The 12,269-nt window shown below is 37.6% G+C and overlaps 1 protein-coding gene and 1 pseudogene across 1 annotated transcript; one reads left to right on the top strand and one right to left on the bottom strand.

Moving 5' to 3' along the window:
• The first annotated feature begins 2,704 nt into the window (after positions 1-2,704).
• Positions 2,705-3,424, top strand: LOC147285261 (calcineurin B-like protein 3 pseudogene; annotated as a pseudogene).
• Positions 3,425-4,884: 1,460 nt separating this feature from the next.
• Positions 4,885-10,932, bottom strand: LOC147285260 (GATA transcription factor 24-like). The gene is made up of 10 exons (XM_086245202.1): positions 10,344-10,932; positions 9,642-9,728; positions 9,425-9,558; positions 8,618-8,728; positions 8,390-8,504; positions 7,293-7,352; positions 6,800-6,865; positions 6,643-6,714; positions 5,631-5,708; positions 4,885-5,448 (listed from the first exon to the last, which is right to left on the bottom strand). The coding sequence occupies exons 1-10, from the start codon at positions 10,623-10,625 to the stop codon at positions 5,383-5,385; spliced, it is 1,071 nt and encodes a 356-aa protein (XP_086101328.1). The 5' UTR covers positions 10,626-10,932; the 3' UTR covers positions 4,885-5,382.
• Between the last annotated feature and the right edge of the window lie 1,337 nt (positions 10,933-12,269).

The raw sequence follows: 12,269 nt of genomic DNA, 5'->3' as shown, positions 1-12,269 counted from the left end.
CGTTTTTCCTTCCACCTTAACCATCTGAGGGCCAAATTTGGTGCTCATTCCCTCCAAAAACAACAGTTCTCCTTCACTCCTTACCTCTTGTTGGCTATAAATGTCAAGGGTTTGTCTATTTTTATAGCTCAAATTCCAAAAATCATTAAGACCCCTCTGGGAATATGCAATCATCAAGTGAAGGGACCTCTGCTTGCTCTAGTGTTCGAAGGCCTCTCTGCCACCGTAAAAGGCCCGTAGCAAGGAAGACTGCTTGGACTAAAGACAACGTTGGGAGGACATTTTTCGGGTGTGCAAATTTTAAGTTAATTTCTATTTATTTGGGTAAATTTTTTGGGGTTGGTTTGGGAATAATTTTGAGGGTCTTTATATAATTTCGGGTTCATGGGTCTCAACCAGAGATGTCAAATGGGTTGGGCCGGCCCGAGCACGGCACGGCATGATTAAATGAGCCAGGCATGGTCGAAGTTTTTAACCCATCAAGCATGGCACGGCACGAGCACGACACGGACCAAGCACGGCACGAGCATGACACGGACCAAGCACGGGCACGAAATGAGCCCGAATTAAGCACGACTCCTTTAACATTGTTTTTTTCACTTTTGGAGAACTTTTCAACAAAAATATTCAATTTTCATGAAAAATAATGTTAATATTTAATTGTAAACAAGAAAAAATATCATCAAATTAATTTTATCACCCTAAAAAAAAAAAGGTTCATGGGCCGGCCCATTTAAGGCATGGCACGAGCACGAATGGCCAATAGGCCGTGTCAGGCCTAGGTCTTAACTATATGGGCCGGCCCGAACACAGTATGAAAGCACGATGAACGTAACTTAAACGGACTGGGCCAGGCCGGGTTGGCCCATTTGACACCTCTAATCTCAACCCAATTTCGAAATTTTGCAGTGGAGGCTGTGATTTTTTTGATTAGGATGATGACGAAATGCCAGAACATCAAAGGAAGATTTTGGCTTGTTTGATGCGAAGAATTATGACAATATCAAGAAATTGGGTCAAGAAAGGCAAGGAAGAAGATAATGTGGAGTATGCTGGTGCTCTCATGGAATGTTTTAGCTTACATGTTTTTATTGCAAACCTTAATTCTACTATGTTACCAAAACTTAAAATTGATTATACTAATTCAATTGTGCAAGTAGAACATCTCATGGATGTTCCACCATAGTTGGTGAAACAAGTTTCACCTCCTACCTGATTTTTGTTTTTTTTAAAAAATATCATAAGAAATGACTTTTTTTTCTTACCTCTTCACTCGGAGAGTTCCCTCCAACATTCCTTAGATTGTTCATCACCCAAAAACAACATAATAAAAAAGATTAATAGAGTTTTGGAGGGTTCATGGAGTTTATAGAGTTTGTCTTTCTATTTTTATTTATGTCTTAGAGGTCATTTTATAAACTTGTCAATCATCATTTTCATTAAAAAGTGGGGTGGAAAAATAGGATATGAGGTGAGAATATAAGCACTCTTTATAAAAATAAAATAAAAGAGTGTTGGTATTTGCACACCTATTTCCTCTCACTACACACCCATTTTTTTTTTCTAATTTCTCATTACACACCCTTCATTTTATTAAAATAGCCTCATTACACCAAAAAAAAAAAAAAACAAAAACAAAACCTAGCCACCAGACACCCAAGTCCCGACCACACTGTTCGTCTGCCGCCGGCCTCCATTTCTCTTCTGTCTCTTTCCCTCTCTCTCTCTCTCTCTTCTTTGTCCTTCTCTTTTTGATTTGTTGCAGGTCGCCGGCCTTTGCAACAGATTAGAAAGAGAAGGACAGAGAAGATAAAGAGAAATGGAGAAAGGAGAGAAAAGGGAAATATATAGAGGAGAGAGAGAGGGAGAGGAGAGAGAGAGAGAGAGAGAGAGAGAGAGAGAGAGAGAGAGAGAGAGAGAAGAGAACTAGAGGGTTGAACTGCCGGCGGCGAGGGTGGGGTCGGGGTGAGGACATAGAGGGACAAAAGAGAAAGAAAGGGGGATAGGAGAGAGACTAGAGAGAAAGGAAGAAAGGAGAGGGAGAGAGGGAAGGAGAGAGAATGGGAGGCCTAGAGGGAGGTGCAGGCCAGCCGACCAAGGGGTTGTCGGCGGTGTCCGAGTAGGGGGGCGATGGCCGATGGGACTGTGGCAGGTGGCTGGGACGGGTGGGCTGGGGTTGGGTTTTTTTTTTTTTATTAAAATAAAATTTGTCCTTTATAGTAATTTAATATTGGGTTAAAATTGTAATTGTACATAATAAATAAGAGGGGTGTGTAGTGAGTGGAAAATGAGTGTGCAAGTAGCAGCATTCAAATAAAAAAAGAAGTTATTTTCTTTTCGTTTCACCCGGCCCAGGCCCAGATCATATTTGAGGTAAAAAACACCACCTTAGGGCGCGTTGGAGCGCGAAACGGTAGAAAATATGATTTCCAAATCTTTTCCTGATCGCAATCTGGAAACCCCTCTCTCCTTCTCTTTGTGTGAAACTGAAACTAACATTAATAAGGAAACCCCAGTTCATCTCGTGATCTCTGCAATATTATAAAGGAAATCCCACCAAACAGATCGCTGAGCTCCTTTTGTGTTTGTCTGTGTTTCTTATTTTTGTTCGGTTTGTTCTTCTCAAAGGTTGGATCTTGGATTCGGGTTCAAAGAATTCTTTTTTGGGGATTCGGAATCGATTTATGTGTAGAAATTAAGTATCATGTTGCATTGCATAGTCGAGGGGTTTAAGCATTTAAGTGCTTCCCTGCTGAGGTGCTTTGATATTGATCAGTTGTACAAACAATCAAAAGGTTTAGAAGTACTCGACCCTGAACTTATAGCTAGGGAGACAGTGTTCAGCGTGAGTGAAATAGAGGCACTTTATGAGTTATTTAAGAAGATAAGCAGTGCAAGTATTGATGAGGGCTTGATTAACAAGGAGGAGTTTCAACTGGCAGTATTCAAGACAAACAAGAAAGACAGCTTGTTTGCTGATCGTGTATTTGACTTGTTTGATACAAAGCACAACGGAATAATAGGTTTTCAAGACTTTGCTCGTGCTCTCTCTGTGTTTCATCCAAACGCACCAATTGACGATAAGATTGAGTTTTCTTTTAAACTATACGACCTGAAGCAGCAAGGCTTCATTGAAAGGCAGGAGGTGAAGCAAATGGTAGTGGCTACTCTTGCAGAATCTGGTATGAATCTTTCAGACCATGTGATACAAACAATAATTGATAAGACCTTTGAAGAAGCTGATACAAAATATGATGGGAGCATCGACAAGGAAGAGTGGACAAGCCTTGTTTTGCGCCACCCATCCCTGCTTAAAATTATGACGCTTCAATATCTCAAAGACATCACCACAACGTTCCCGAGCTTTGTATTTCACTCGCAAGTCGACGACATCCACGACAATGAAGATCAAATTTCCATTTAAGTTCAAATTGACATTTTTTTTAGAGTTGATTATAGTAATAGTCCATGAATTATACCCCAAGTAATACTTTACTTCGTAAATTTTATTTTTGATTTTTGGAGTCATTAACTATTGCACCAGTATCAATTTAGTCCTTTTTATAATTTGTGTTACATTTTTTGTCAACAACACCCATATTTGAGGGTACGTATTTTTGTTTTCACCATATGTCCTACCCCTCCTTCAATATCTCATCTCACCCGCCCTTACTCAATAATTTTCAAAATTATTGAGAATAATAAGGAAACAACCAACACATGGGAAATGGCAGGCTGAATTTGTAAGGGCTGGATGAGAGGTTAAAGGAGGGGTAGGGCACTATGAGAACGAAAATACCCCTCAATTATGGGTCACTTATGCGGCGCATAGGTGTATTCGATTGAGATTTTAATGAATTTTAAAGGAATTATAGGCTCTTGCAAATTTTATGAATTCTTATTGAATTCCATGGAATCCATCAAAATCTAAGATGGAAAAGTTGGAATTCTCATGACTTTTGTTTTTTGAACAAAATCCACCACTTAATGAAATCCTTTCAAATCAATGAGTTTTTTAATACACTGGATTTCTATGGAATCTTTAAAATTCTGAATTGAATACACCTAGATTTTTATAGATTTTCAAATTCTTTTAAAATCCATTAGAATCTCAATTGAATACACCCCCTATAATGATACTTGTGCAATAGTTCATGGACTTTCGAATTCCAAAATGAAATTTATGGGCTAATGTAATATATAATTCATGGACTATTGCTATTATTAACTCTTATTTTTTAAATTAATCAAGTAGAAAAATATCACACCATGTTGGTTGTTGCTTTTTTTTTTTGAATATTTTTGGCTGCGTATTTTGTTTGGTACTCTGCAACCTGCAACCACAAGTCAAATATACAGAAAGAAGACCAGACTAACAAATTCACTCTTTATGATATTGTTTGTGTCATTTTCGATTTCTTTTGAGGGTATATGTTTGCGAACTTGTTGATCGTCTTTGATTCGGTTGGGTTTTTTTTATGAATGCTCACTCACTATTTGTTTGTATAAACTATAAATGCTAACTCGACCCCATGAGAGCCAGTTGAAATGTTACTGGCTTTCGTGCCAGATGATGTCAATTATTCCAATTCTCAACAGGTGTTTGTATAAATGTCGGAATGAAGAGTTTTACACAAATTGTTTAACTAGATTACAATTTCTATAATTTCTTAAATTTCTTGAGCTGTTAAGCTCGATCTCTTTTAGCCCTCATATCTGGCTCACTGCTTCATATAGCACCACCTTGTTAGTGGTACCCAACCCATTTAGCAGCCCAGCCCAAATCTTCAGAATAAAATCAAGTGGTCAAATTGTAGTTTGAAAATCGAAAATTATAGGTTGACCCTAACTGTAATTCTCAAAATGAAAAATGCCAATGTCAACTAGCTTCCAAGATCATATATATAACATGAGAACCAATTGTAAACTGACCCTATCATTCATCAGTCGACGGTAGCTTATGTCTTTACTGAACATCAACATTATGATGTTACAAATGGAAGGCAGCATTTCAATAAAAATGCAATCAAAGAAGGCCTAAATAAATTACATATTTTAGAATATGCTGAACACTCGGCCATATCTCCTAACAACTCTTGTACACAAGATGAACAACTTATATCAACATCGACCACCACCATTTTATCTAATGTCATCTGAAAGTAGCAATGTGCCTCCTCCATTCACAAGATCATTCGAATGAATCAGATGGTCATGGTTCATTGAAGATATTAACTCACAAGTCTCTAAATGCCTGTACTTTATAAGTTCAATAACTTTGACCTGTATGTTGCATGAGGACATGAGAGAAACGAAAGTGGGACATGGCCCCGAGTACCACCCAGACCACCTCACATCAATCAGCTAACAAATCATCTCCATCTAATCAAAATTAGTAGGGATGTCTAAATCTGTGTCTGAAGGATTAGTGAGCTCAACCAGAGGCTCCTGCAGATACCAAAACTTCAACATCAGATATTCTGGAATGACAGATCAACTGAGGCCAACATACACTTAAAGGTATGCTTTTAAATTTGGAGCATATTTCTTTGCTTGAATGTCAAAGAATTGCAGTATATTGGTATTTAGCATAGACCAGAACCTATCAATTTCCCTTATGCGCATCATACCTGCTCATCATCATTGGCTGAGGAAACAATTCCCATTGGCAAAGTGTTTGTAAGATCTTCAGCAGCTTCATGCAAATCCTGTGGCATGGAATTATGTCACAACAGACACCCAGGGTTGATATGATTAAATAGAAGAACTGAGGATCTATTCTGCGAAGTTTTCTGGTTAGTTACATCTCAATATGCCACATATACAAGTATTGTTGACAAAATATTAAAAAAGAAATGACATTGACCTTTATAACCAACAAGATGAATATTATAATTATAACCCAACACCAAAGAAGTACTCTGACCGAAAAATATCCATACTAGTCCGGTAAATCAGTAGTGAGTTAAATAAATAAACAACTTAGTTATCTAACCCATGAAAGAGGGCCTGAAACTTAGTAGTCATTCTACATTTGCAAAATATTCCACCATATATATCTGATAACTGAAGCATGCATTATGAAAAATCCATTTTTGCATGCCCATGAAAATGGTTTGAACATTTATACTCCAAGGATCAGCCTCTAAAATAGTAAGAGAGAAAATGCTGCATTTCCATAGTAAAAGAAAGGGAAAAAAAGATCTCGCATTTCAAGATCCCTTAAAATCTGCTAGAAGTTGAAGAGACTGGAGTCAAAAATTCAATGTTAGCTACCATCTAAAGGTCCATCGACAAAAAACCAAATGCGCCACAGACTTCTATTACTAATGGACTACTTATACGTGTTATAAAAACTGTGCTAGGAATGCAACATATACATTCGCTAGTTAAAATAGTACTAATCCTTTTGATAATATCACAATCTCAACCCAAAGCCTCGTGCGAACATATCACCTAGAAATTATGAATAATTCAGATTCATATCCATTATGCCCTAGTAAAGCAAACCAGTGTGCTTTGGGAGCCAATAAAGTGAATAAACACAGTTAAAACTTGCCCGCTAGATCAACAGTTTTTGAGGTAATATAAACAATATACAAATAAGCATAGGAAAAACTAGCACCATAAATGTAAACATACTTCCTCATCTGGGTTAACAGAAGCATCATTGGATCCTTCAATAACTGCTTTAGAAAGATCTTCGGGAGTTCTCTGCATACACCATGATTATTAGGAATATAACATGAGCTTAGCACTTCACTTGGGGGGTAAATAGTAATAGGGGAGAAAAACATACATGCTCATCCTGGTTGCCAGAGAATTCGCCTTCAACAATTAAAGGCTTGACTTCGATTGGTGTTCCCTGCATATCTCAGCTTGGTCATTGTGTAGATCAATCATGCCAATGGTGTCAACATTAAAACAGAAAAGCACAAATATTTGAGGGGTAAACTGAGTGTAACAAAAACATCTGATGTGTTATGTGTAAGATTTCCAAGCACACAAAAAATTCAGCAATCAAAAGTCAAGTATCAAGCATGGCTATGAGAACAATGGGCCTTCCATGTGTAACATAGCAGGACCTAGTATACAGAAGTATTAGGAATCAAACCAAAAATGCAAACAACCAAAAAAGGATGGATATTTAAAATTAAAAAATAAAATAAAAAGTCCCAGCCAACTCACAGCATAAAGGATAAGCATGTAAAACATTTATTAACCACTTGAAAATGGATTTCACTTCTAAAATTAAAGAAATATGCAGTCTCTAGGCCAAATGTTGCACATACAGGTTCTATATGGTCCATGGAAAGGTTCCTTCCTCCCTTGCTGAGATCTCTCAATGTTCCCTGTACAACCAATAAACTGGTGAAGGGAAACGAAAAATTACTTGAGGAGACAGTAAGAAACGTTTGTGACTATAGTAAGAGAAAGGGTGAAAGAGAGAGAGAGAGAGAGAGAGAGAGAGAGAGAGAGAGAGATTTTCATATTTACATATCAGGTAAGAGAACAAATTTCACCACCTTAATTAGGCGGTGAGCATCACCACACTATAACAAATCTGCCATGTGTCATATAGAGTAATCAGAGTTAACAATAGTTAACTATTCAAATTTAATATATTCAAGTGATATTATGATGAGAGAGAAAACTGATTTAGGAATAAAAGAAACAATAAAAAAATAAAGAAATCATCAGCTCCACAATCTGATCTACAGGAACCTCACCCCTCCCCCTTCCATCTTTCTGGCGGCCCCTCTGGCGCTGGTGACCCCTGCTTGGACTCCGGCTGGTCACCACTTCCCCTGCTCTCTCTTTTTCTCTTTCTCCAAGTGAGTATTGGTGGGTCTTGTTCTATTGCATGAGTCCCAATATTGGAGTGAGTTTAAAGTGAACGATTTGATTCAAATGACATGGAGGAAATCAAATCTGAACTGGATCTGTTCTATAATTTTGATATAAGCATGTAAGGTTGAGGGAGTGTTCACTATGGGAGTGTTCCCTAACATATAAGCATGTTAGGGAGAAAAATAAATGAGAGAGGAGAGAGGAGGAGGAAGAGAAAAAGAGAGAAGCAGGGGAGAGTGGTGACCGGCTGGAGTCCAGGCAGGGGTCTTCAGCGCCGGAGGAGGGGGTAGGGGTGGGGTTGCAAATCAGGATGGGGTGAGCTGGAGAAGGTTTTTTTTTATCATTATGCTTTTGTTTAATAGAACTTTTTGGAAGCATAAATAAATTTTTTTTTTATTGTTTAATTATTTCTCGCTCATAGTTAGCTATAGTTAGTCTATACAACTTGTGGCCTGTGTAGAGGTAGGTGGTGATCCAAATTTGCTCTCGTCAGGTAATTAAAATTTTTTATCAGATAATAAAAGCAGAATAAACCAACCTTATTCGCCCACATAAGACCACATGCATTACACAAAGTTCTTGGACCAGCAGGCCCACGGCGCATTGCCGGAGTATTATTTTCACTAACTCCACAGTGTTGACATCTCCGTAAACTGAAAAAAAAACAGGAAAAACGTTGAATACAACTACATTGCCAACTGGGACCTTCATCAAAATTGTACATCAGCCAAGTGCTATAATGGTAAAATCAGAATTAGCTACTCACACAGTTTCTGGTCGAGGAGTTCCATCTTGTAGGCAACTCTGTGTCGAATCCCAAGCAGAAGCACCTGAATTTTCTTTTAACGATGCAAACTGTCCATTCTTACGATGCATCCTAGCATAATAATAACAATAAAAACAATGACACATCATTAACACCATAGGAACAGGGAAGATGTAAATGACAATTATGGATTTTGGCACATTTGCATGCATACATCATGAATACATAACTAACATAGAAACCAGCAGAGAACTTTTTAGAAGCATTATGACACATTCTTTAAATATAAACATAAACATACATAGAAATATACATAAATAGAAGTATATGTATATATATATATATATTCTCTCAACAATTTCAACTAGAGAGCTGCTGTTTCCTAGAGTTTTGTTTTGTTGTTCAGGATGTATATTTGTTGTGTTTATTGTTTCTAGCAGCTGTAAGGAGGAGATTTTCTTAGCGTAGTAGACCTCTTGTCCTCTGTTTTGTACGTGTTATTTTTTTTTTTTATAGGAAAAAAAAATAGGAAACAAACTTTTATTAATATCAACAAAATGGTACAGTACAGTGGATAAGATATAACTAAACTTAAAAATTAACACCGACAGCAAAGAACCGTACCCAGCTACATATCAAAGACAGCAGTTACAAAAGCACTAATGCTACCCAAGGAAAAAAAAAACATGTACATATAACAATTTCCAATGATACCAAAGAAATTTTAAAATTGTCAACAGCACTAATTATAAGATAAAGGAAAGAAATAAAGAGATATAGAGAGAGAAGGTAAAAATTTTATCTTACCTCTGTGCAACCTCTTTGCGCACAGTGTACCTAATTTTCTTGTCAAAACATCTCTCCTTCCGTTTTTCACGAAACCTAACCAGGGAAGCTATTCTTCGCGAAAGATTTGAACGCTTTGGGGTGTCACCAACACCCTAGAGATTGTGGAAGGCAACACATGACATAAGCATATAAGATGCATTGAAATTGGTCTCATTAATGTCAACATATGCATTACCCTTGTATTCTGATCATAAGACACTTCAACTGTAGGCACACCAGTCGGTACATCACGTCCTCCCAGTAACAAAAGCACCGCTTGCACCTGTTGTATTAAATCCAAAGTTCCAAGCCTTATTTTAAAATAGGCATAACCCCAACCAGAAAACCCATTTTAACAGTAATTAAAACAGGTGCCAGTAAATATAACGGTCAACGTACAGAGAACAGAAACAGATAAAAGATTAATTTGGCAACTAGTTGAAGGAAATGTCGTATTCGACTACTTAGTTATAAATTATAATGAAGCAAATGACGGAATAAAAGTTCATAAAAATCGAATCAAATCATTATTTCAAAAGATGCATTATTGCAGACCAAGAATTCAAGCTATACTGTCCTGCCAATGAATTTTGTCCCCATATTGCTCCTACATATTTGAACATTTGACAATATACTTGTACTCTTATTCCAAAATGTGAGTTTAAAGTTTAAACACCATCACATGGAAATCCATGAGTACATATGTTATCATTTCTATATTTATTTTGTACCTATATTAGAAAAATAGCAAATTGATAGAATTAAACAGCATAATTATTCTAAAGGTCTTAATCTTAAAGAAAAATATTAATAAGTGAAGGAACCAAATCAAAACAAAATAGAATTTTATCATAAATAGCAGGAGTATGAGATTTTAGAGAGAGAGAGAGAGAGAGACCTTCTCAGGTGTAACAGCAGGGAAGACATAGACCTCGCCTTCAAAGGAGAGAGTGAGCTCACTAGTCCTGGACGCCATAACCACACCTCCACCTCCTCCTCCTCCTCCTACTCCACGCTCCGCAACGCTGACGGCCGAGTTCATTTGAACCTCTTCGACATCCTCCATACCATCATCACCACCATCTTCGTACTCACCCTCGTCATCTTCGAGCTGTATGGGATCCCTGACGTGCTCCTCAAACGGCCGAGCTTGCAGAGGCTGTGGATTCGCGGCCGCCATCCAATTCAATTCAACCTTCAACCCCTAACCCGCTCACCAGCTTCTCCCCCAATTCAAAACCCTACCTGTTCCATCCGAGAGAAACCACCGCCTTCGTCGCAGAGAGGGAAACAGTCCAATTTTGCTGCAGAAAACCCTAACCCTAAACCCTATAACTAAAAGCTGAAGATGTAAATTTTCGAGCTCGGAGAAGAAGATGACGATGAACAAGATGAAGAAGAAGAAGCTTCGAAAATCAAGACAAAAATAGCTAAGATTTGCAGGGCGTGCCCTGTGTTTCCTTAGAGAGCCGCAAATTGGAAATAAAATTTTTTAAACAAAATCAAAAAAGCTAATTATTATTTTTATTTTATATTTAGATGCTGGGTATTATTCAGTGCTGCGCAGGTGTACGGTGTGATGTTTCGCGGGTGGTTTTGATTGGTCTGGTGGCGATGGGGTGTGGGGCCACGGCTCACATGCTTGTGTTTTGTGGTGGTGAAGGACCGAAGGTGATTAATGATGTAACCGTGGGTGGGGGCCACCGCGTTGGGTGGGTTTTGTGAGTGCAATCCAACGGCTGGTGGTAGTAGTGATTGTGGGCGTGGGGTGGGAGATAATTATTTATTATAGTGATTGGATTTGGAAAGTGGTCTGAAGTTTTGGGAAAATTACTAAATTGGGACTAGGTGGAATCGACCACTACCAGACTCATCATAGTCACAGGGTATGGAATGTGGAGTCGGGTCCAGGTGGGCATTAAGTGATAGCCATCTGATCCAAAATGGATAATGTTGTACTTGCCCATTATATGGTTGTACACCTACTTATAGTTATAGCCAAGTATGGATTGCTGTCCATTTGTGGAAAAATATTTCTATCAAAAAATATGAATTCTAGGGGTGTAAATGAGCCAACTCCAGCCAAATACTAAGGTGCTTAAGCTCGAATCAAATAATATATTGAGAATATTATTCCACTTCCCCGATCTATTTAGGACAAGGTGTTACAAAAGACCAGGTTGGTGGGAAAAATTTTCAAATATTATTTTCTTCATTATTTCAATTATAATATTATTTAATAAGTGTTTTGCAATTCACATTTTATGTTTATATGTACTCATATTTCTTATGCTTCTAAAAAATTTCTCATCTATAAATACCGAAGATGAAAACATAACAAAATAATAGCCGTAAAGACACCAAACAAATTCTTTGTTTTTTCCTGTATTTTGCTTAATAAGTTATTTTTTATACATTTGAGCAATGAAAATAATCTTTCATTTTCATTTTTTTTTAGCAAGGAGAATTCAACTTGATTTATTCCATTCCACTCGTACCCACTTGAATTAAGGTTGAAATGAATGACACTCCCTCCCTTTTATTTGGTCAACATAGCACTGCAACCTCAGCCAAATGAGTCAAACAAAGAGCAGAGAAGCAAAGTCAACAAATGATTTAAAATACAGAGAAACAAACATTCCCAAGATTGATAGTGAGGTCAGGATCAGTTTGGCAGTCAAAAAAGGCCGAATAATGTCAAGGGTAGGTATTCGACTATTAGGTAAAGGTTGCTTTGCCTCTTTTGCAAGCAAAGCCATACCATTGCAATATCGTCACCGTTGTTTTTAGAGAAACAAGGGCTGGCCAAGAGTGAGAAATGTTG

Source organism: Dryas octopetala, chromosome 5, assembly GCF_963921425.1.
Source record: "Dryas octopetala chromosome 5, drDryOcto1.1, whole genome shotgun sequence".
Classification (NCBI taxonomy): domain Eukaryota; kingdom Viridiplantae; phylum Streptophyta; class Magnoliopsida; order Rosales; family Rosaceae; genus Dryas; species Dryas octopetala.
Note: the sequence above shows the minus strand (reverse complement) of the source record. Positions and strands in the feature narration are given on the sequence as shown.